The sequence below is a fragment of the Canis lupus genome, chromosome 1 (genome assembly GCF_011100685.1).
Source record: "Canis lupus familiaris isolate Mischka breed German Shepherd chromosome 1, alternate assembly UU_Cfam_GSD_1.0, whole genome shotgun sequence".
Lineage (NCBI taxonomy): Eukaryota > Metazoa > Chordata > Mammalia > Carnivora > Canidae > Canis > Canis lupus.
Window position 1 is genome coordinate 893,810 of NC_049222.1, and position 24,732 is coordinate 918,541.

The 24,732-nt window shown below is 54.2% G+C and overlaps 1 protein-coding gene across 6 annotated transcripts in view; it reads right to left on the minus strand.

The window, feature by feature from the left end:
- Positions 1-21,683, minus strand: part of CTDP1 (CTD phosphatase subunit 1) — a 59,039-nt gene extending 37,356 nt beyond the window's left edge. For 4 of the 6 annotated variants that reach the window (XM_038525720.1, XM_038525717.1, XM_038525716.1 and 1 more), the window contains exons 1-8: positions 21,105-21,424; positions 11,164-11,247; positions 10,445-10,538; positions 8,613-8,741; positions 6,268-6,418; positions 4,249-4,339; positions 1,921-2,087; positions 188-1,162 (exon numbers count right to left, since the gene is read on the minus strand). In XM_038525720.1, coding sequence (XP_038381648.1) covers positions 188-1,162; positions 1,921-2,087; positions 4,249-4,339; positions 6,268-6,418; positions 8,613-8,741; positions 10,445-10,538; positions 11,164-11,247; positions 21,105-21,409 — 1,996 coding nt within the window. In that variant the 5' untranslated portion in view covers positions 21,410-21,424. Of the gene's footprint in view, positions 1-187; positions 1,163-1,920; positions 2,088-4,248; positions 4,340-6,267; positions 6,419-8,612; positions 8,742-10,444; positions 10,539-11,163; positions 11,248-21,104; positions 21,425-21,645 lie in introns of those variants that run through there. The other 2 variants (XM_038525719.1, XM_038525718.1) reach the window with 2 other exon arrangements.
- Positions 21,684-24,732: the final 3,049 nt, after the last annotated feature.

Consider the following 24,732-nt stretch of genomic DNA (forward strand, 5'->3'; position numbering starts at 1 on the left):
TCACCAACATATAATCATGAGGGGACGCTCACAAGGATGATGCTTATGAAAACTGCAAAAGTGGAACAAGTAGCCATGCCCTCTCAGAGCCGCCGTGTCAGGTGGTGCAGATCCACCCTGCCGGGAGGTCTTCTCTGTGTCCTCCCCACCTAGGCAAGAAGGAGAGTGGGGGCACCGGTGCACTTACCTGCACGTGCCGCGATCAGGTGGGTGGCCCTGTCGGGGTTGTCAGGGTCCAGCACTAGCTGAGTGAGGATCTTGGCTCCAAGGGCCGTGGCATGGTAATGCTCCCGTGTCTTCTCGATCGGAAAATTTGTTGGGTGTAGCCCACTAAATATTATGGCAACGTCTGCCAGCACTCTGCTCTTGAGCTCTGGGACGATCTTCCTTATGTCGGGGGCTTCCTGGCTGTCCCCACGGAGGTACCGGTCATATTTGGCATAGTAGTCGGAATGCACTCGGGCAAGGATCTCCTCCAGGTAGACCAGGTGGTCGTCCTCGTCCCCGTCGTCCTCGTCATCTTCCTCTTCCTCCACGCTCTGGTCCAGAGACTCGCCCGCCGTGATGCCCGACTGCTCGCTGTTCTGCGACTCCGTCTCGGCTTCCTTCCTGTCCGCGGAGCCACCGGCCAGCCCGCATAGGCCATCCCGCTCGCCCTCCTCCTGCGCATCTGGGGCTGACTCTGCACATGGACTCACTCCTGTGGGCCTCTCCCCTCCTGGGCCAGAGGGGCCGCCCCGCTGTGCCGCCTTTCCTGCATCTCGTGCTCCTTGAGGCCTTTCCAGGCTTTTCCCCTCCCCGCTTTCACCATCAGATGACTGGGCGTCTGATTCGCTGTCGCTGGAGAGGTCAAAGTCCAGGTCACCACTGGCCGTGCCCTGAGCAGGTCGCTTTTCCGGCAATGTCCGACCATGCTGCTGAGCACAGGCGGGGGGCCCCTTGCCATCAGCCAAGGGGCCACGGGTGGTGGGCCGGGCTCCTCTCTCCTCCTCCTGCCCAGGCAGGGGCCAGTCCCCTCGTGGAGAGGCGCCCCCATTGAGCTCCCTCATGGGCTTCCCAAGGCCATTACTTTGCTCAACCCCAGAAACCTGCCGTCCTTCCTCGATCTCCCTGATGGACGGAGCTTGTTCTGGGCCATCAGCACCTCTTGAAGACTGATTTACTGCAGGTGTGCACAAAACAAAGGGTGACTGTTACATAACATCCAACATGAACCCCCTTCTCCCATCCCCTGTGTTTGTCTCTAGACCTGGGCTCAGCAAACTGCAGCTGTGAAGGCAAATGTTTAGGTTTCTGGCCACAGATGGTCACTCTGTTTTGGTTTTCACAACTGGTTAAAATGTGTACAGGACGCTCTAGGCTCCCATGCTGTGGGTGGACACCCTGCGGGAGGCCTCGTGACTACAGCAGTCACTGTAGGCTTCAAACATCGTGTCTACAAACTAAAGATCATCAGAAACACTTCACACCAAAACTTTACATTTTCTTCAGACAGACTCTGGCTTCACACTTGTCCAATAGGTTAAGCTGTGTGGCTCCCTGTAGGCTCTGGGCCAACGCACAGTGCCAACCACCAGCTTGCTGGAGCTGCTCCACCCCACAGCTCACGCTTTCCAAGGATCACAATGGCCAAATTCCCAATGTCCTGCTTATCTTTTAAGAGAAACCAGTATGACAGGGAGGATTCAAATATAATGAATTAAGCTAATTCTTTCATCTTTATTCAATTGGGAAAACACTTAGATCAATACTATTTAAAAAGAAAACCCCAAGTGAGAACCAAACGTTGTGCTTTTCGTTATTTTATCATGAACACAGACAGGCAGCTCTGTAAGTACTGAAATACAAAGGAACAGAAACAAAGTGAGCCTTTGATGGCAGCTGCCAACAGGGGCTGCTGGGCAATAGGCCTTCACCCACCTTTCCTTCTTGCCTGGGACTCCCGAGACCCAGAGGGAGCGTTGATGTCTCCTATGCCCTGGAAGTAGACGTATTTCTTCACGGTGATCAGATTGGGGGCAAACTTCCAGACATCTTCTCGATCATCAATGATGCAGACCATTGAGTCTCCACAGGGAAAGAGATTTCTAGAAGTAAAAACATACCCGAACTAGCATATTTTGCAAGAAAATAATCTGTTAGAAGTCATGACAATCTTTTCCAGGCAGCAAGCAGATTATGGATTAGACAGAAACAGATGGGAATGACACCGAGGGACTTTGTTTAGCTCATATTTAAACTCTCAAAGTTTCCAGACAAAGCAATGTTAAAATAACTCAGCTTTCTCCACTGTCTCTGATACTCCTTAAGGCAGGAACCAGCACATGTTCCTTATGGAGCCACAGTGTGGAGTTTAGAGTGTGGGGGCTGTGTCCACGTTCTGGGAAGCTGGCACACAAATGGTCGTGTCCCAGGACATTTACAAATACAGGTGACAAGCCTGTGAGCCAGTCTGCAGACTTCTGCTTCACAGCTGAGGGTTTTCAGGTAATGGGGGGGAAGAGACATGACCATATATCTCCACCGTGGGAAATAAACCATGGTTTCCTGCAGTGCACCTACGTGCTCTCAAGTCCAAGAATGCTATTAGAATATACAGAGTCAGCAGAAACATTAGCGAGGGTTCGCCATGGGACAGACGCAGGCACGCTCTATTAACCGCACACAGGCTTGTAAATTCTATTTCTATCTACAATTCTGGGATTCAGACAGGCTGGTAGCATTCAAAATTCAAAACCGATTTCTTGGGATCCCTGGGTGGCGCAGCGGTTTGGCGCCTGCCTTTGGCCCAGGGCGCGATCCTGGAGACCCGGGATCGAATCCCACATCGGGCTCCCGGTGCATGGAGCCTGCTTCTCCCTCTGCCTATGTCTCTGCCTCTCTCTCTTTCTCTCTCTGTGACTATCATAAATAAATAAAAATTAAAAAAAAAAACAAAAAACAAAAAAAACAAAACCGATTTCTTCTTGGATCTGGAAATAACCCTGGGAGGACTGCCGGCCCCTGCTGAGTCCCCTAGTCGCTAATGGCTCCAACTACCCAGGAAAACATGTTCATGTGTCCAAAATTAGTATCTCCTGAGTCTGTTTCCCACAGGTAAATAAAAGGCAGCTAAAATAACTTGCACAGTCGAAACTTTCTGGCATATTGACTCCAGATGAGGGAGATAAAAACTAGGAAGAGCCCCATTGCCTGTACCTATACAAGCCATATCACCTGTGCCTGCCGGGGAACAGGCCGCTCCCCTCTGGCGTTCTCACTGGGGGTAGGTAGCTTCTCCCTGAATCTATCACTAGATGGATCTGTCTTCATCACTGATCACCGTGACAGTAACTAGGACACACGAGGTTGGTTTCTGAAGCAAGTACTTTCACGTTCTCCTCTGGGTTCCTACGGCCTTGTGTGCCCACATCCTAAATCTGAAACAGGAAACGCTGGACAAGGACGACCAACACCAGCCAAAGCCAGGGCCCCAGTGTAACTGCCCAAATATCCTCAGGGACCAATGTGCATGAAAACAAGTGTACCCTACGGGAGGGAGGGAGTGTGTGTGGGGAGATGGATGGACTACCTTTCTGGGTAGAAATGGGAAAGTTCCTTGCACAGAGTGAAGAAATTTCCAAACATGTACAAGAGCCTGTGGATTGGGGGTGGGAGCACCCTACTGTGAAAGCAGGGCAGGCAGGGGCAGCGGGTGCTGGACAGGAATGTAATCAGGGGCAGATGGGATGGTGACAGATCTGGGAGTGAGCCAGTAGGATTAGTGCATGCACACTCCTAGGGAAACAACCATGAGACACCAGCACCAAGCTCTTGGAGGAGCTCTGGGTCCCTTTGCTCGTCACCTCCCACTCTGCCCTGCCCCAGCCCTGATCTCAGCACCCCTTCCTCAGACCCTGGGGGAGCCCACCGCTGCCTGGATGCTTGGGGATCTGAAGGGGAAGAGGCTGGGCGACAAGACAGCAGGGTTTCTGAGCGCTGTGAAGATAAAGCCAGAAGCAGGAAGAATAAACACAGAAGGGGATGCCTGGGGGGCTCAGTGGTTGAGCGTTTGCCTTTGGCTCAGGGTGTCACCCCGGGGTCCTAGGATCAAGTCCCCCACCAGGCTCCCCCCATAGGGAGCCTGCTTCTCCCTCTCCCTATGTCTCTCATGAATAAGATCTTAAAAAAAAAAAAAAAAGTAAACAGAATTACTGGATTGCCAGCCTGATGCACTTTCTGCCTCAATGAACACAGCCAAGTACGTACCTGAGGTTCCCTGTTTTAGAAAACGGGTCAATACATTCGTCCCTTGATAATATTCGATGAGAAAAAAGCTTCTTTTCAGGGTCTAAAAAGCCTTTGAAAAGAAAACAGAACAATGGTGAGACATATGACCAGCTGATATTTTCCCCCAGGGAGCTTGCAGTCTTGGGCAATGGACACATGAGCACATGATTTCTGCCCAGCATGTTCCATGAGGGGCTCTGGTTGCCAGTGCATGCAGCTTCCCTATGCCTTTGGCTGTCTGCACCAGGCACCTGGGCAGCCTGTCTCCCTCACAGACATGTTTACCATGTTCCCTGGAGATCTTTTTATGGTTCGTCCTGTTGGCTCTGTGAACGCACGGCTGTCAGGTGGCACGCTGAGCAGGGAAGCCTCCCGTCCCCCTCCTCCAGGGCCACCTCTGGTGTTCACATCTGTGGGGCCCCCAACCCCCATCATCAGCAGGTGCTAACAGAGAACACGCACTCTGAGGGGAAATATTCCCAACATACGTTCCCCTAAATAAACACACGGATCCCATACTGACGCTGATGCCACTGGGCAGCTAAACCTGAAGCTCACTCACAGAATTGTCTCTACAATAAAATAAACGAAAAGCACCCCAGGATCTTCATCGTTCTAACAAAAATAGGACTATCAAAACTTATACTAAAAATACACGTTCTGTGAAAATGACAACTTTCAAAACAAAGTGGACAGAAAGAGGAATCTGTAGAAACCATGGCAGGGCCTCCAGCTGCCCTGTCAACAATCACATCCACCCCTGGCACCAAGCTCAATTCTCCTGTCAGTGACCTGCCCTCTGAAGGCCCACCCAACTCACAGCCCCGTGGGGCACTTGTCCTGGGGGCCATCGGCTTCCTCCCAAATCTACTATGTGCGACGCTGTGGCCAACGCTGGAGGCGGCCACCTGGTGGCTGTGGGACCCCTGGCCTGCCATGTGTCTGGACAATGTAGAGACATGAGGATCCTAAGGTACAAAGCACAGCCTGAAAGGGGGAGGAGGCAGACCGCCCAAGGGCCCCTGAGAATGTCCTCTCAACCTCCAGGGGCACCCCACCCTGGCCCTCCTATCAGAATCAGTGGTATCTTCACTACCCTGTAGGCCCTGTTGACCGAGATTCAGAGACGCCACGGCTCTGGAGGCGAAGGCCCAAGTCACCCGGCGGCCAGGAGGCAAAGCCCAAAGGGTGCACACGAGTTCCATGGAGTGGTGACACCATGTTCAAATCACATTCCCAGCAGCCACTCGACAAAGGCAAATACAGTGACTTCAGTTACACAACAAGGGAACCTTGACGCACGGGTGTCTTGCTCAGGATTAAAATTTCCTACAAAGGTTACATGTTAAATGGGGATTCAAAAGAACGTTTCCATTGACAAACGTCAGGACTAACCTGCAAAAACACTTCTACTTAGAAGTACTTAATCTGGCCACCCCGTAAGAAAGAAGGAGGTGCCGGGACCACACTGTAATGCAGGCACCAACGTCCACAGATAGAGTGGACCAGAGCCCAGCGGCGGTCCCTGGGTGGAGCCGCCGCAGTGTGCAATGCCTTGTGGCCCAGGAAGGCCTGTGCACACACGCCACACCAGTGTGGCCAGCCCAGAGCCATCACATTATTCACTCACAAACGAGATGTGTGCTGCCTGCACTTGAGGGGTTAAGGACGGACACTAGCAATGTGGCTCCAGGGGCACTTCCAAACCAATTAATAAAAAAACTTTAAGCTCAGAGAGCCAGTTTCTATTCTTCTGCCTACTTGCTGTCCTGAGCAACTTTCAAACGGGCTTGCAGTGTGCTCCTCACCAGAGCCCAAGTGGCCCACCCATCTGGGGAAGCAATAGCTCGCTCTGAGACGGAGTCAACTTTGGCAGAGCTGGATTTTCCCCTCCATCTTTAAGGGTGTCACCAAAAGAAAGAAATAACCCAAACCCATATGGACAACGTGCAGTTAACTCACGACTGAGGACGGGTGACTAAGGACAGGACCACCCACCTGCAATGGTGTGGGCATACAGCCGGCTCCCAAAGGTGAAGACATGAAGCTCGTACAGCCTGGCAATCTTCTCCAGGAACTCCCTGCAGTGGGGACGCACGCGGGTGTGCAGCATTGGCTCGCCCCGGCCCAGCTGGAAGTGGAAGATGCCCTGGAAGGACACACATGTCTGGTGAGAAGGCAGGAGCCCCCCACAAGACCCCTCCAGACAGTGCCCCCCACGGTAATTACCGTCAGGGCGGCCTCCCACCCATGGGACTTTCACATAACCAACACCCCAGAAACCACCTACGAGGACTGTACCGCCTTAGTTGGTTCAGGACAACTAAGGGACCCCATTATCACAGGCTGCAGCGATGTCACCAGATCTTTGTGCTATTTTGTCTGTGGCCTTTTTCTATAAGGGATAAAGCAAGTGTCCCTGAGTGAAGACATGCGTGTCTCCGGTTCCTCAAACACTAACCCCTGTGGAGTAGCAGAGCCACAGCAGGTGAGACCCACTGAAGGGACAAACCACGCAACTTAGTCTAGATCACTGACTGTTTCAAGATGCAGGTTAACTTACAAACACAGCACCAAAGCTGACGTAGTATTCGAAAGCCCCATAAGTAGACACGGAACATTAGTAATACCAAACTGCTAAGATGCGATTAATACATGAATTAGTTTACTTTCCTAAGGAAGCTAAACTTTGATCTTCTTAATCCTGTTTAACATTAATTTCCTTGGTAAAAACACTCTGAACCAAAAAAAAAAAAAAAATAAAGTAAGTGACCTTGGTCCTAATTAACTTTTTAATAGCCCTACTCTAGTCAAACCTGGCAGCATATGTTAAAACATCTGTTAGTGTAGAATTCTAGAATCACATTCCCCTATTCCACAGGTGCAACAGAAACATCCTTACAAACACAAGTCTGGATCTCTAAAGTTGGGAGTTAAATGCATCTTTCTAGATGTCACTGGCAGGTGGGTGAGCACCTGAGTGCCAGTGGGAGCCCAATGGGAGCCAGGCCTGCGGGTGAGCCGTGAGCAGAGGGGAGAATGGAACCCACCATGGCCAGCTGAAGCTGAGGCCTGTCCACACAGGCGGGGGCGGGGGCGGGGGCGGGGGTCTTCAGCTTGTAGATCACACAAGCTGAGGAAACAGGCACGTCACAACCAGTCCAAATGTTAATGAAACTAATTAAAAGTGCCAACTTCAAAGGCACAACAAAAACCCCAGCCAGTTGTGAAATAGACACATGGCCACATACGTGCGGCAAGTATCTCTTTACACAGAGTCCCCCTGACTCTCAGACACTCAGGAAGCAGAACAGCTGTTAGGAATGAAATGACCTCCTGTCGCTCCCACACATGATCTCCCGATATGACAAACAGCGCACACAGCTTTTAGGGAGACAGGACTAAACCTCAGCGAGAATGAATCCATGGCACTCTGCAGCTCTGAGAGGAGCCCCTGCCGCCTGCAGTGTGCGGTGAGGGAGGAGACCCCCAGTGCCTGCGGGACTGAGGGAGAGGGTCCACATGGATGCTGCACTGCCGAGGCTCTTTACGAAGCCAAACTTCCTGCAGGCCATGTTAGTAACACAACCCTGAGACACACCGCTTCCACCAGATGCTGGGCCCAAACCTCTCCTGTTCCTATGTCCCCAGCCACGGGCCTGGCCTTGGCACTCTCCTCAGAGGCCTTCCTACAGGCTCTGCCATAGTTAAGAACCGCTAACCGCAGATGCTGACAACCTGACCTCTGACACAGTCTACGCATCGATGGCCCAACAGCTAAGAATTCTACAAACCGAGGGCTCCCGTGTTGGCAAGGCCTCATTAGTCCATGACAGGATCGGCCAGTCCAGCCTTCAGAGAGCCATGTGTCAATGGGCACTATTACATGCCTCCTGAAGGTGCCTGAAGAAATCTGGCTTCTCAGGGTCCATGTCATACAAAGAGGTGGGACGTGGCAACAGTTTTAACTGAGATAAGGGTCCATTCTCGACCCTTTACTTTTCTCTGAAAACTTCATTTCCCTGGAGAACCCCAGCCTTCATTTGCCCTCTCTTGAGTCCAGATCCAGGACCCACCTGTACCCCTACCCTCAATGCTTCAGAGATTCCTAGAGGTTCCTAATGCCAGCTCCTTGTCCCCACCCAGACTGTGTCTCCTTGGCTGCCAACACCACTGCCTGCCGCTGGGCCTCAAGGCTTCCAGGTCCTGAACCCTAAAGGGAGCCAGGAGGCGAGAGCATGCTTTGATGCCTCCCAGTGAGACCCAGCTTGGGGAAACCACCCCAGACACATGGGCCTTGGGCTCCGGCCCCTCCTCACCAGCCCAGCCCAGGAAGCGCTCACTTTGTTCGACATCTGCTGGCAGTGCTGCTCGGTCGTGTGGATCAGCGTCTGGTCCAAGTCCACCATGAGCACCAGCTTTCTGTTTCGATGTAGACGCTGCTGGTCTTCCCTTCCCAGCTGCTCAGCTTGCTGAAGTTAAAATAAAAAGGAAGATTCTGACGTGAGTATATCTGGACCCAAAACCAAATCCAATTTTGTTCGTCAAACAAACGCAGTTGAGGTGTTGGCCACTGCCCTCCGCACCACGCCAGCAGCCCCACCGCGCTCACACAGCACAGGGAGCCACACGGCCTGCTCCATGGCCACCCAAGCTGCTTCTGTTTGGTCCCAACTACTGAAGACATGATTTGTGATCTAATTCTATAACGTAACATGTTAACTCATGAAAAAGGAGATGAAAAGAAAGCTGTGTCCATAAAGGTTTGATGGGATGCCACGAGCTGTAAAATGGAGGGAGGAGGGCAGCCAACTGAGGAGCAACAGGCAGGTGGCAGGGGTGTGGCACACCTCTCGCCATGCTTGGAGGCACCACCCCCCGTGGGACAGACCCAGGGGGTTCCTGGAGATGGCGGGCACGCAGTGGCGTCTGGGGCCAGCGCGGGGCCAGCACAGAGCCTCCTCCGGGAAGGGGCCTTGGGCTGCGCATTGCTTATGCCTCCTTGGCTCAGTTCCTATTTTTATAGACAAACCCCTGGTCCTGATCAGCCAGCCATAGGACTGCAACGTCCAGCCCTGGGAGGGCTGTGCACACAGGCCAGCGATAATCTGTCATGGCAGCAACAATGGGGGACACTTTCTTCTCTTTTTATCTGACTTCTCAGTTCTGTCTGTCTCACTCACTCACACGGTTTTTTAATTTTTAAAAATTTTTAAAAAGATTTATGATAGACATAGAGAAAGAGAGAGAGAGGCAGAGACACAGGAGGAAGGAGAAGCAGGCTCCATGCAGGAAGCCCGATGCGGGACTCGATCCCGGGACTCCAGGATTGCACCCTGGGCCAAAGGCAGGCGTTAAACCGATCAGCCACCCAGGGATCCCCCATACACTCTTAAATACTTACATTTGGCTTAAAATTCAGGAAAGCCAGAATCCTGTATCTGACATGTCTTTCCCACAAAAAATAGAGCCGGTATGTATCATTCAAGAGCACAAATCTGGTAAAACTAACGCTGAAACTGTCTCACCCACTTACAATAACAGGTGCTTGCCCTGCCTCCCCATCACAGGAGAAGCTCCGTCCTCACACCCCTCCCTCACCCGGCCCCTGAATACAAGGTGTCAGGATGCCTCTGACCAGCACTGCCCACGAGACCCTGGACACGGGGGAGAAGTAAACAGGGTTCCAAGTACATACATCTGCCCCACCCCAGAGAAGCACTGCCCTGCCAAGCCTTTCCATGAGGATGCGCACAGCGCATGTCTTTTCCTTCTACACCACGTCCACTCCGCCAGCACTGCCTGCTGCAAGTACTTCTCACCACCTGCTACTGCCTGCCCCCCACCCTAACACTCTTCTTCACACGGCAGCATGCACAATGCCTTCCCGTCCATCAGCCTCCCGTTCTGCGCCAGGGAGACCACACGGCCACAACACCCCTTGGGGCCGGCACCTCCCTAGTGGGCAGAACCCTTTGGCAAAGATAGAAACTGCAGGTGGGCCACCCAGTGCACACAGACCACCTGTCTCAGCAGTGGCTATCCCAGAAACCATCACAGCGACAGACCTGGTACCTTCCTCAGTCAGCCTCTGTGTAGTGAGAGGCCCACGGATGCTCCTTGCTATTCCCAGGAAATGTTCTGACACTTAGCTTCTGCCAGAGGCAGGACTTACCTCAGAGCTCACCATCAGCTCCGGGACGCTGTGCACCATGGACACAGTGGCTGTGGACAGAGGGACCTGCTGCTGCCCGTTCTTACTCTGCAGCCTGCGGGCAGGAGAAGGCACACGGAGATGAACACACTGAAGAACTATACCCAGAACGCACACAGGACGTCGAGGGCACGATTTTAATTGACACGCAGGGGAAGTTCACGGCCAGCACAGTGCAGTTTCATTCTGCCCACAGCTGCTGAAACGGCTGACGTCTGAGAACAGATGGGAAAGTTCTCACAGACATCTCCTGGAAATGAACTGTGATGGCCGCACTGAAACAGAGGCCCCAAAACATGAAAGCCCCCAAAACAGGACAGTCCATGCTGCTCAGCAAGTCTACCGAGGGTGACCGCCTGCCACAGGTGGAAAAGGAGCCCAGGAACGAGGTGGGGGGACCTGAAGGGGACCCGGGAGCAGTGAGGCGTGGGCTGATCACAGATGTGCCGTTTGCCTGGCTGAAAGGAGAGCAAACCGACCACACGGGGGTGAGTATCAGACCTCTCCAGTGCCTTCGGAACTTAGGGAAACAAAACCAGAAAGAACACCTCCCTGGGAGATGGACCTAAGTCGCCAGATAAGGAGGGTGCCATCAGAGGTGGAGGCTCCTGGAACCCGTAGGTCACCCCATCTCAAATGCCCAGAGGCCCCGCCCTCCAGCCCGAGGGGCCAGTACTTACTGGGTTAGGTCCTGGCCGCACTCAGCACACAGGCCTTTCATGACAACCGGGTGGCTACATCCTTCCAACCGTACCAGAACCGCCCTAGAATAGAGATGAAAATGGTCCCATATTAGGGAAGGAGAGAAGTACAACCCCTGGATTCCACATAACCCCAGGGGGCATATAGACCTCCAGGTCCCACATTGGTTCTCCCAGTGACTTCTAGCTCCCTCCTGGCAGGTGGCACTGCCCAGCAGGGCCCTGCCCCTGGCTGTGAAGCAGAGGGGCTTCTCACCCACGCATCTCTCTCATGCAAACACAACAGAACCACATATGCTGCAGCTGGAGGAACCAGGGACGTCCTGGCAGGAGAGGGGACTTGGGATGCTCATGAGCCCCACTCTAACACTTCCGATAAATTATAAACACAGAAGCTGCTGTTAATACAGCAAGGAGCAACCTGGGATAACACTGATAAATGTTGTCTCCCATGTAGCGTCCCCAGTCCACAGAGAAGCTATGAGTCACAGACATTTTTCTGATAGAACTATAATTATATTTCTGGTTTTTACCAACACAGAAATGGCAATTTCCTTTGCATGCTTGTATCAAACCCTGGTCCCAAGTAGGGCAAGTGGCATACAAAACTAAAGGCTGAGTGGTCAGAGTTCCAGGGCCCTGTAACTCAGTGCCATGGGGGTCTGCGGATCCCACTGAGCCTCATCTAGACCTGGGCCCGAGAGCACCCGTCAGGCCAGTGTCTGCGAAGTAGGGCCTTGCTGGGTGCATCCTCACAAAGGCCACAGAGCACACGGACACCCTGAGGCCCGAGAGTTGGCTGACCACTGAGTGCCATGCACAGAATGGATGGCCACACACTTTTCCTTCCTCAGCCACACTGCCTCAGAGCTCTGGACCACAAAGGACTTCCAAGGGCTAACAGAGGTACCAAATGGGTACCCCGTACCAAGGGCCCCTTTACTCCCTTCCCATCTTGGACACTCACAACCAGGCATTCAGTACTCCAATGGCTGGGCCCAGACTTGCTACCCTGTGTTCACAGCCCATGCTTGACCCCAAACCACAGTGCTGGTAGGTGGCAGGTGCTGGCGCTCTTTAGGGATGTGCTCTGCCACTCTAGCCCCTTCCTGGTTGTGCTCGCTCAGCTTCAGCACCATTTAAACCTCTACCTAAAATCTGCCCCATGTTCCCATCTTCAACCAAGTCCTGCAGGGGACCACACCGCTCCACACAAAGCTTCCCCATCTGTGTGGAGCCCGGTCAAAGACATCCTCACGCTCCAGGTTGCTGCCCGCCTGAAACGGAGGATCTGTGTGCCGAAGGGTAGTCCCCATCATCTCCCCCGCCACTCCGGCTTACTGTCCCTCCAGTCTGGGCACCCTGCATCTTGTCAATCCTCCACCACCAGGTTCTGTGCTGCTGCTGCTGCTGCTGGAGCTGGCACTTGGGTCTGGCTTTGACACAACGGCCCGGTTGGCTTTCTGCACTTGGCTGGCTCTGCAGCACCTCACCCAACCATCCCCAGCCCCACACACATCCTTGCATGACAGCCCCTTCACCCTTTATTCTGACCCCACACCACCCACATCAAGTGGCAGCCAGGGTCCAGGACTCTTGCATCATGGCTGTTATGGCAGGTACCTCCAAATCAGCCCTCGCTCGGATACCTGGCCGTGCTCCTGCCACATGAGGGTCACACTCTCCCGTGGAGCTGCCCACAGAGCAGCCCACCTTGCCAGCAACCTGCAATTAGACTGCATCTTGCTGGGGCCCCACCCTTGCCTGTCCTGCTCTCCTGCAAGCAGGAGGAGAAGCAACATGCCAGGAAGGCAACTGACAGGATCCGAGCAGAGCTGGCAAGAGGACAGACCTGCACTTTCCCAAAAGTCAAAAGTGTGTATCAATTGTTGGCTAATGGGTTTACTGAAGGGTTTGTCAGGCCTTCTGGAACCTGGCAAAAGTCTGCTGTTTGCCCCCTGGAATGCTGAGTCTTCTTTTACCAGTCTTCAGTTTAAAATTCTGTGTCACTTTGTGTCTTTATTTTTTTAGACTTTGTTTATTCATGAGAAACACAGAAAGAGGCAGAGACATAGGCAGAGGGAGAAGCAGGCTCCATGCAGGGGCCCGACACGGGATTCCATCCTAGGACCCCGGGATCATGCCCTGGGCTGAAGGGAGGCACTCAACCACTGAGCCACCCAGTCATCCCACTTTACTCATTTCTATAGTAAAACTTATGAGCTGGGGAATATGTTTTCAGGAATGTCAACACCTGACCAGGAGGATTTCACCAATCTCTCCTGAAACATTAACCTGAAGATGTGTTTGGTGTCTCTAGCTCAACCAATAATACCTTGAAATGCTTTGTGAGGTAGGTGTTTCCATTCTGTAGTCAGCTTTTTCATTTTCTTAAGTGTTTTTTGAAAATTAGATTTTAAATTTTGATCAAGTCCAATTTATCAGATGTTCTGGGTCCTTGAGAAATCTTTGTCTTACCCAAGTCACCATGATTCAAGGGGAACCTCAAGTGGGTGGGTGTGACAAATTCTAGAGGATTAATGTCCTTTAGCAGAAGGAATCTTCTGGGACGGCCCCCCACAAGGTGACAGGAAGCAGGCCAAGGGTAGGGCAGGTGAGACCAAGCTGCACAGGTGAGGGGCAGCAGGCTTCAGATGTCCCAAGTGAAGAGCAAGGTGAAAGCAGCAGCTATGAGGTTAACAGTTGGGAACCCTGAATGTAGCACCAAGAACCCGCAGGTGGTGTTGCAAGGGTGCTAAGAGCAGGCTGACCAGACAAGCTCTATATTCAGCAGCACGGGCAGGAAATGCGGGGAGAAGTGTGAACCCAGAGACATGGGGCTGTGGTGGACATTCTGGGATGTTTCTGGAAGAAACCTGCCAGGGACCAGGGACAAAAAGGACCAGTGAGTCGGCCGGGAAGACAGAGCAAGGGCAGTAGAGGCACCACCAGCCACCATGCATGCCTGGACATGGCCAGGGCGGGAGTACAGGTGTGATGGACTGTGGGTCCCAGGCCAGGATGTAACCACCTCATAGAAACAGAAGGCAGGCCTGAGGGGAACCCCAACAGTGAAGAGATAGGCAGGAAAAAGAACATCAACTAAAAACGGAAATAAAAACACTGCTCACAAAGGCTGGGAGTCAGGACAACAGATGCCAGGGAACAAACATTTTGAGAAAGAAAAGGAATGTCAGTGTAAGTGCTCCCAGGAGAATCCCGAGTGGATTCAACCCCAGGCAGGGTGGTGGTTTTCAGGCACACATGTCAAAACTCACTCAACTATGAACTTAAAATGCACATCTACACCGGCCGATGACCAGCCAACGAGGCCAACGCCAACAGACTTGGTGATGAAGAGCTATTGGTGACCGTTCCAAGGGCCACGTGGCAGCGCAGCACAGCGAGGCACAGGGGGCACCCTGGGCACGGTGCTGCAGCTCAGTGCTGCGTCCTCAGCACCATCCAGTCAGCAGAGCGCTGTGGGGTCACCCATGTAGGGCAACCTGGGCTAAGACAGTCTGACAGCTGGTGGCATGCCAGCCTGCCTTCTTGTCACCCTGCAGACCTGGCTCCTCCCTGTGCCACTCCACGGCCACTGGGACCCACAGGCTTGGCCAAGTGCTCCCAAGTGCTGCTGGATTCTCCCCTCAACACAGGGGCTTCCTCTGCTCAGACCAGCCTGCTACTCAACCACCTCCGCCTCATCCTTCTGTCTGGACCCAAACCCAGAGCTGCACCTCCTCCCAAAGTTCCCTCAGCTCCCACTGCTCTGGGTGACACACAGCATACCCTCCACTGCTGTACCTTGAAGATCCAGCAGACACAGCATCCTTGACAGGAGTGGGGAGGCAGTGGCCCGGTTTCTGAGTCCCAGGCAGAGTCTGCCGCCAGTAGGCAACCAGAGAGGCGGGTAGTCAGGCAGGAATACGAGGTGGGGGCACATGTGCTAACCACTCCACGTGCCCCTGCAAGTGGCCTGAATATGCACCTTTCACTAAAAGTCCTTCACCTACGGGTCACATTGAAGGTCCCGTAACTTTCCATGCCAGGGTCAAAGGGTTCTATTCTGCCTGTCTTGTTCAGATGACAAACAGATTGGGGGTGTCATCCTGTAAGCCTGTCCTGGACGATGCAGAGCTCTATCCCCAGGAGGAAAACAGTCAGAGGGCGGCCGGGAGACAGGCGCATGGAGGCCCCCACTCTCAAGAGATACTCGGGTCAAGTCCAATCACCCAAAGATCTGAAGGAATATTTCATGTTGAGCAATGACTAGCACATGAAGTGAGCTTCTACTAGGAACCCCTCCATGGTGACACCACATGCGTGTCATCACCATGTGACTCGTGTAAGAGATGCAGATAACTCACAAACGAATGTAATCCCTTATAAAAAGCCTTCATTTCAAAATTCTGATGTCTACCCTCCTTGACATATGAGTCAACTGTAGTGTTAAGAGTCCAAAACCCCGTATTTATGAACATTAAGAGGATCTTTGTATTTGCTTAACTTAAACACAAGGTCTCCAGTTGAATTCACCCTGGCAGTGCTTGTCGCAGTTCATGGATGTGGTGGTGAGCCGGGTCCAGGTGGGGGAGCCCACCAGGAAGGCTGTAGGGAGACAGGAGGTGGCAAGCAAGTCGTCCGATGCAAGACAAAATGCAGGCAACTTCCTCAGAGTACCCAAGTCAGAAGATGCAACGTGCTACATCTAGCAAAGTGGCCCCCAAGCCAAACAGCATCATATCAGAACTGGATCCATCAGGGTTAAGGCCACACCTGCCAGGCTCTCCTCAGAGAGCTGGATTGCGGGACTCGATCCCAGGACCCCGGGATCATGCCCTGAGCCAAAAGCAGGTGTTCAACTGCGGAGCCACCTGGGCATCCCAGGGAAAGAGTATTTTAAAAAAATAATAGTAACGTCCCTTTTCAGCATAAGATGATTTCAACTCTGCAGATACAGGAAAATTAGATACTGACACAAGACAAGGATGAAAGGCAGGGAGTGATCCTAGTGTTTCTACCCCTCTACCCCACAAATAGCCACTACTGCGACCCCGTGAGGGGAGTGGCACTCTAGAGAAAACACTTCGGCCCAGGAGCCAGCCCCAGAACTTCAAGTCAGTCACCAATAAATGTTAACTTTCCTGGTTTGTCCTTGAAAAAAACCGACAGAAAAATCATGAAATGCAATTTCTGAAACAGTTATTTCCCCCTAAATACACACATCTCAAGCTCTCTCGAATCTTTTGTGCGCATCAGCTTGTGTCTGCTGTGACGGGAAGGCCAGAGGGCATGGGTGTACCAGGCACAGCAGAGCCTCAGGAAGCTGGGTGCCCTGCATTCTGCGCTGCTAAATGTCGGGTCAGACCCCTCCCTCCTCCTGGTGGGTTAGGAGAGCTCAAGGACGTCCCCCCACTCTACACACACAGCTCAGTATGAGGGCACTGGGGAAAATGTATTTCGTGCACCCAGATTTGTTTCCTCAAGGGCCTTCTCTATGAGAAGGAAGCAGGACTTCTTGGAGAAATGGAGGATTCCAGAGCTGAGGAGCAGGAGCCCCAATACCATTCATGTTGGAAAACACGGCCACGATCTCAGACTGGTGGGGTCTTGCCTGCGGGGTCAGTTCCAGGCCAAACCTGGGACATCGGGAGCATCAGGACAAACAACAGTACAAACAACAGGACCCCAAGAGTCCACATGGTTCAATTCATTGTTCTTACAGCAGAAAACCAACCCAGAAATGGAAAAGCAGTGACAGGGATCCCTGGGTGGTGCAGCAGTTTGGCGCTTGCCTTTGGCCCAGGGCGCGATCCTGGAGACCTGGAATCGAATCCCATGTCGGGCTCCTGGTGCATGGAGCCTGCTTCTGTCTCTGCCTCTCTCTCTCTCTCTCTCTCTCTCTCTCTCTCTGTGTGACTATCATAAATAAATAAAAATTAAAAAAAAAAAAAAAAAAAAAAAGGAAAAGCAGTGACAGACTGGAGAAAGTCACCACTGGATGATCCTGATTAAAATACAGGAGATTCAGACAAGAATCATCAAGATGCCATTGGATGAGAGAATTAAAGATATTTACTGAGGAAGAAAGTACCCCTCACAAGATACTCCACAATAACAACAGGAAAATTAGTACCTTTTCATGACAGCCACCACCTTGACAAAGCAGAACAGGACAAACTGGGGACACCTGCTGCCTGAGTGGCCCACTCAGGACACACTCGGCCCCAGCAAGTCCTGCCTCAGCACACAGCACGACATGAGTGGGTGGCCAGCCAGTCTGCAGAGCCACCAGCTGATGATGAGATTGAAGAGGAGGGGCCACCTGACACTAGAGACCCAGGAGCTCTGACGATGACCCTAACACACATCTGGGGTTTCCTGTGCTTCCTCGGACAAGAGTGGCTCGTTAGAGGGAAATCTAACGAGCAGAAAATAGCCCTGCATGGACCTTATTTCAGATTCTGATCATCATATGATGGTTAGGTTAAGACAATATTTTTTAGGAAACTGAAAGCTTTAGGGATAAAATACATCACATCTGCAGCTTACTCCTCAACCCTAGGAAGGAAAATGAGGACTCTTGGTACTACTCCTGCAACTTTTCTCTAGCCCTGGAATTATGTTCACAAAAAAGGGAAAACGTACACTTGCTCTGACTGAGTGATGGGCCAGCGACAGGCCACAGGGCAGCGGTGGTGACTGAAGCACCATCCCAGCCATTCAAGCTGGGCACATTCAGAGCCAGGACAGGGCACTTGAGACGACGTCGGCCACCCCTGGCCTGGTGATTGAGTGTGCTTGTAAGAGACAAAACCAAATCATCGGAAGAAACTAAATTAAAAACAGTGGGCAACACCCATTCCCATTATCAGAAAAAAATCTCCAGACTTAGCTACTGAGATTCCACAAAGCAATTCTTTACAGAATTCTCTTAAAACTCGATGTATGGCCAGTGTGGCCTACTAAGACTTCTCTGACAAAACTCTATTTTCCTACCAAGTCTCAAAAGCAAGGGGCACCAAGGCTCCCCTGCACTGCTGGGTTACACAGGCAGGGGAGGACTCACGGCCTCAGAATTTCAACATCATCTCCAGGATGCACCCCTGCAATTTTAAATGCTTCCAGCCTTAAAAAGCAGTAGCCGCTCTCCAACCCCCCACCACACTCCGATGAAAGCACCGCAGGGCACGGACGCACCAGCCATCGCACACAGCACACTGAACTCCATCACCCCCGCCGACTCACCACCAGCATGAGAGACCGGTGAGGACAGGAGGAAGCCAGCACCCATAATCCACAGCATCACCATAAAGCCATGAATGTCTTCTAAATTTCTTCAAAATACAAAGACTAAATAGGTCAACATTTAGCTCAAGTTCTTGAAGTTCTAAGGAATTTTGTAAATATAAAGTGCTAAGAAGTTTGTAAGATCTACTTACAACCTTTAGAAATTATATATTTTTGAGATACCACACAAATACTTTGAAACTGATTTGTCTAGATTCTCACTCTTCAAAATAAAAAAAAAAAAGCACTTTTTCTGAGATAACTGACATATTATTACATTATTTGTTATCATTTTTGGCTTTACTATCAGTATTCATGCAGTTCAAAAAAAAAACACATGAAATTAGAGATTTCCATTCTTCTGTAACCAGATATTTGATTTCATATTATATGCTTTGAAATTAACTTTAAACATGAAAATGGAAATAAATATGGTAACACATGCTATAACCTCTTAAAGCATACCCATCAGTTTTAAGACCAATCATGCTTCAAAACCCATTTGCTTCAAACGTCTTTATTTAAAAGATACCTAAAAATCCAAAGAACTGCAATAAAAATAAACCATGCATGTATATCAAATAAAGTTGGTTAAAAGGCCAATAGTTTTGTAGTTAAGTGAAAACTGGAAAAAAAAAAAACCCACACAAATTCATCTGAAGTACAGATTGTTTAGTGGGTTCAATTAAATAAAGTGACAATTCTCCCAATTTTAGACATAAAGAGTTTTTAACTGAGTAATCTTTTAAATAGTGCAGATGTCAACAGGGAAGGATAAGATCATTTAACTGAAAGAATGTTCTGGCTAGCTCATCAGAGATGTCAATACCAGGATGGAAAAGTAACTTCCTTACTTCCAAAGGCAAGACCTCTGTAGATGAGCACTTCGGGGCGCTAAGTGGACTGCACTCAGAATTTTAAACCCTATATAACCTAACTCTACTTTACAATCTTGGCTGGACTCTCAGTGTTCCCTAGGAGTTTCTCTGATCTTTCATCCTCAAGCCTATGAAGCAAGCCTGGTACCGTCACCCTGCCCGGCAGCACTCAGCCCAGACCCTGGCTGATGGAGACATTCTTCTGTGGACAGACCAGGGGGCCCAGGGAGCTGGGTGGACACCACGCACACCTGCCCCTACCCCCGTTGGTCCTTACCCACCACCACACTTGTTCCCAGGTTATTTCATGGATCTTCCTTTGGGGACTGCACCATCTCCCACTGAATGACAACAGACAGGAAAGCACACAGGTGAGAAGGAAAGACATCATTAGATAAAGTGATAATTAACAGGTTCAGTTTGACAGATTGTGCCTTGCCAGAATATTTTCAACTCTGTTTTTCCGGGTGGAAATTATGAAGACGTTCTGTCTACTTCCCCACCCCAGGACTCTCTGGATGAGACTCGGCCCAAGGACAGAGCAGCATGGAGGAGGATGCTGCTGAGAAGCTCAGCAAGGCAAGGTGCTGGACGTGTCAACACCCCTGGGACCCTAGTGCCTGCCCACCCTGCCCACCCTATCCTGGTCCCAGGACAAGGGTGCGGTTCCTACCTCTACCTGAGCACAGATACAAAAACATACAATCCTGTTACAGATCAGAATAGTCAACCACAACCAGAAGCAGTTCCCAGAACTAACTGTTTGCAGCCTGAGGATAACCGTGGATGTGTCAGGAGCAATCCTGCTGATGCTGTGGTGGTGGGGACAAGGACAGCTCCGGCCAGGCAAGCCTGGCTGCTCGGTGCTTTCCCTGCATCCACCCCCACCCGCACTCCAGGAGAACCCGATCATCGCAGGCCCAGGAGGAACCACAGCAGAGAGACCCCCTAAACCTCAAACACCATAAACACGGAAAAAAAAAGAAAACTTCTCAGCACAGAGAACTTGTTCTTGGAGGAGGTACGTGGTTGACGGGTGAGGCTAAGTACAGGGTTACTCTGATTTGCTAGTTCTGCGGCCGCGATCAAAGCACCGCACGGGGACTTTCTCACTAACCAGCTGCAACTGGTCTCTGACTAGTCCGGGCGCTCCTGGCCTCATCTGGGTCACTGGAGAAAGAGCCCTTCAGTTCAGGAATCTCCTACACAGCGACACCAGCACTGGGCTTCCCTCCACAACGGTGGGCTCATGGCTTTTCCAGCCCGGGATGGTCAGAAGACTCTGACCTCCAAGCAGTGACGGCAGCGTGCCCCAGCGCGCCCCAGCGCGCCCCCAGCACGGCCCAACCAGCCTCTCCCTTCCGAGGACGCCAGCCACAGCTCAGCGGAGAGTGCCTGCATTCACCCGGCAGCCTGCGCCCCTGACCCCCAGGCCCACGACCGCGGTGCCCTCTGCAAACAACGCTGGGGCGAGGTGGACACAGCACAAGGCTCCTGGGGAGGTCTGGCGGGGCGTGAGGCGGAGCAGATGCCGCAGCCAGTGCCAGCCAGGCGGGAGGGGCGGAGGCCAGAGCAAAGGACTGTCGGACGCCAAGCCCCAGGGGAAGCCCCTGCGGGACCCCCGCGGGCGGCGCCTGATCTCGGCGACGGGGAACCCAACTGAAGGCCGCCGACGTCTCCCGTGCCGACTGCGGGCCGGGCTTCCCCAGCTCGCCCCGGCCCAGGACCCCAGCCCCGAGCCGCACTCACCCGGGGACCACCACCTGGCCCGGCTGCGCGCACAGCTCCCGCACCACACCGGCACGCTCCGACCTCAGCCTGCGCTCGGCGCGCACGCAGCCCCCAGAGCCGGCGCGGGCAGGGGCGGACCCCGCGGGCTGCGCGGAGGCGGCGGCCTCACACACCGCCAACACCGAGCCGATGCGCACGGCCGCGCCCGCCGCAACCCTCCACTCGAGCAGGCGCAGCGGCCCGGGGCCCGGGCAGCGCACCTCGGCCACGGCCGCCGGCGGGGCGCCCTCGGCGGGAACGCGGCCCGCGGGCGGCGCCTCCATCGCGGCCGGGCGGGGTCGCTGCGGGAAGGTCGGCGGACTGGGCGCTCAGGGCCCGGCGCCCATCGCGGGCGGGCGGGACGGCGGCCCCGGCCCGGGAGGCGAAGACGACCGCCCGGCAATTCGCGCTCCGGCACCGGCTTCCACCCGCCGCCCGGCCCGCGCCGACTTCCGGGACAGCGTCTGACGTCGCGTGACGCCGCGCGTGTGCGTCGCTGGGCCCGCGTGTAAACACACACCCACGCGGGAGACGCGGCGCCGGCCGCGGGTGCCCGGAGCGCCCTGGGAACGAGCGCGTGGGGCCGCCCGGACGGGAACACTGTGGCCACGCCCCATGGGCCCCGGGGACGCCGACGGCGAGGGGCTGCGGTCCCGGCGTGCAGCGCGCGCCGCCGCCCAGAAACCCCGGCATGCACTGCGACTTCCCGGCAGGCCGCGCGCCCCTGTCCCACGAGTCCCTTGGTGCACCAAAGCCCGGGGGGTCGTTAAACCAGGAGTCCCGGCATGCCGCGCGGGCCGCCGTCCGCAGCGTAGTCACGCGCCGAGGCCCATTGCGAAGAGACTACGAGTCCCGGCAGACAGCGCGAGCGTCGGAGCGCCACAGTCCCGGCGTGCCGTGCGCAGTGCGGGGTCAGAGGGCGCTGGGCCGCTGGGGCAGGAGGGCGCGGGCGGAGGGTCAGGCTTCCCTGGCCCCCGCAGCCTCCGGGCCTCGCTCAGCGACTGGGTGTCGTGGTGACCCCCCGCGAGCGAAGTCGGGCCTGCGGGGCCGTGACCTGTGCCCGCGGGGTGCCAGCCCTCGTCCTGCCGGCCGCCGCGGCGGTGACCGCTCGGGTCCGCGGCCGTGCCCGGCTGCCTTCCTGCTGACGCCTCACCTTGTGTCCCCCGGCTCCCCCCCGCCCTCTGTCCCCCGCTGCCTCCCGGCCACCCCCCCGTGTCCCCCGGCCCCCCCGCTGTCTGCCCCCCCGCTGTCCCCCCATTGTCCCCCGGCCCCCTCCCCCTCCCCTCGCTGTCCCGGCTCGCCTCCCCGCCGTCCCCGTTGTACCGCCGGCCATCCCCCCCATCCCCCCCATTGCCCGCGGAGCGTGGACGTGCGCTGAGCCAACAGGGAAGGAAGCTGGAGGAAGCAGCGGCTTCGGGCTGAGAACACGCACCAGCCCCCCCCCCCCCCGCAGGATGGGCGGTGTCCAGGCGACCCCTGGAACCTAGTGGGACCGTCAGGAATCGGAAGAGCAAACTACACACGGGCAGGGGCGGGAAGCACCGACTGCAGCCGAAGTGGAGCGCGCCGGAGGCGGCGGAGAGACCCTGCAAAACCGGCAGCCAGTTGGTGGAAAGGCGGACAAATGGCCAGACTTTGAGGGGATTGACCAGGGGAAAGGGAGGGAAACTTTGGTGATGTCAGGAATGACTTAGAGAGATAAAGATGATGATGACGGAATAAGGTGGACAACTGCGTACCAACAGATGAGGTGACTTAAGTGAAATGGATAAATTCCTGGAAAAACAAAAATACAGAAATTGAGGAAGAAACAAAACACGAGTAGGCCTCTAACAGGCAAATAGAAGGAGCCTCACTTTCTCCAAATATTACTCCGAGGGGCCTTCCAGAGCACAAGTTCTTTGTCCCTGGTCCCCACCGATGACCCTCCGGTGGTCTCTGGAAGCTTCCTTCCAGCCCTGAGTCCTCCCGCACGGCCAGGTGTTGAGGGAGGCCGTGGAGGGAGTGTGTGGCTGTTTTCCTCCGCTTGCCTGGGCAGCAGGTGTGCTGCCCTAAGACAAGTGCCGTTTTTCTGGAATTCACACCGGGTAGCCGCGTGCCAAGAGTATTTCCTATTCACAGGATTTTGATCCTGACCTTAGAGCAACACATTTTCCATATCATGGTGAGGAGGGGCTGCTGGCTCTTCCCAACCCTAGTCTGCAGGAGAAGAGCCCCTTGCAAGCTCCACTTTAGCTCCCTGGTGGCAGTGCCACCTTCATGGTTTTCTGATTCCCGAATCCTCTTCTGATGAGAGGAGGTGACCCTTGAGCCCCTCACCATCCTCAGGCCACTCCAGCTGTCATGGGAACCTGCTTTTTCAGGCTCTGGCTGGTGCACCCTCTCCCAGTCTCACCCCAAACAGCCCCAGAAGTCTCAGGAGGTTCCAAAGAGTCTTCTGCACTCCTGCAGCTTGTGTCCCAGGGGGACCTCAGGATTCACTCTTCCCCCTCGCTCCCTCCCATGTGGTCTGCAGGCCTGGTGCCCTCCGTGGACTTCTCAGAGGCACCACGTGCAGCCCGTATGGGCTGTCCTGGGAGCTCCTAGCGCCACATGTGGACGTCTGCAGCCCCAACAGCCCAGTCTACCTTCTGTAGGCATGTGGGGGAGGGGCTGGTGGCCTCCAGTCCACCAAGAACTGAAGCGGGTGCAGGGCAGTGGGGAGTGTGGCTCAGTCTGTGTCTGCTTTCAAGCCTGTTGAAGGAAGACTTCCCATGTAGGCCCTTGTTGCTCCAGGAAGCTTGTCTCCCAGGCCTGGCCTCGCCCCTAGGATGTGCGGGCCTCCTGGGGGGCGTGAGGCAGGCGTCCCAAGAGAGCCAGCCTGCATTCTGGCTTCTCTGTTTCCATCCTCCCCCCCCCCCCCCCCCCCCCCCCACCGAGTGTCTTCACCGGGGTTTCTCCACCCTTGCCCTAAGCTCAGGCTTCCCGATTCATTAGCTGCCTCAGGGACCCGAGGGGCCACAGAGGGCGGTTTGCTGAGGACCAGCTCCACCCCCTGGGATTTTCTGTTTTTCAGCCCCCTATTGTCCAGAGCGGTCTGGTGTTTGCAGTTGTCCACGTCCCCCAAGCTCTTGGGGCAGGAGCAGGGGCTGCTCTCTACCTGCCTCACCCTTCCTGGGGAGGACCGGGAACAGGATCGTGGCAGAAGGGGAACGGGCATCCCCCACAAGGACCCTGGATGGGGGCTCTGGGGGATCCCGTGATGGAGTCCTGTATGGCAAGAAGGGAGCAGGGCTAGGATGCTTAAGAACCCTGACTTTGTTGGTTTTGGAGTGGCCCGAGCTTACTTGCTGGGTGGGAGAGCCACCCTTGCAGGCAGTGGGTAGTTACCACGCACCTTTGGGCAAATGTCTCAGCTTCTCTGGCCTGTGCTCCGGTCTTTGCTCAGGCAGTGCTGGCAGCTGAGGGGTGGGGGTGGGGGTGGGGGTGGGGGTGGGGGGCCTGCAGAGAGAGCCCCAGCCCCAGGGCGTCCCTATGGATGGCAGTGGTTGTTGAAGTGTCTGAGCTACAACCAGCAGTGTGTCACTTGCTGGGCAGGTTAGTGAGATGAGGAGTCACAGCCGCCCCC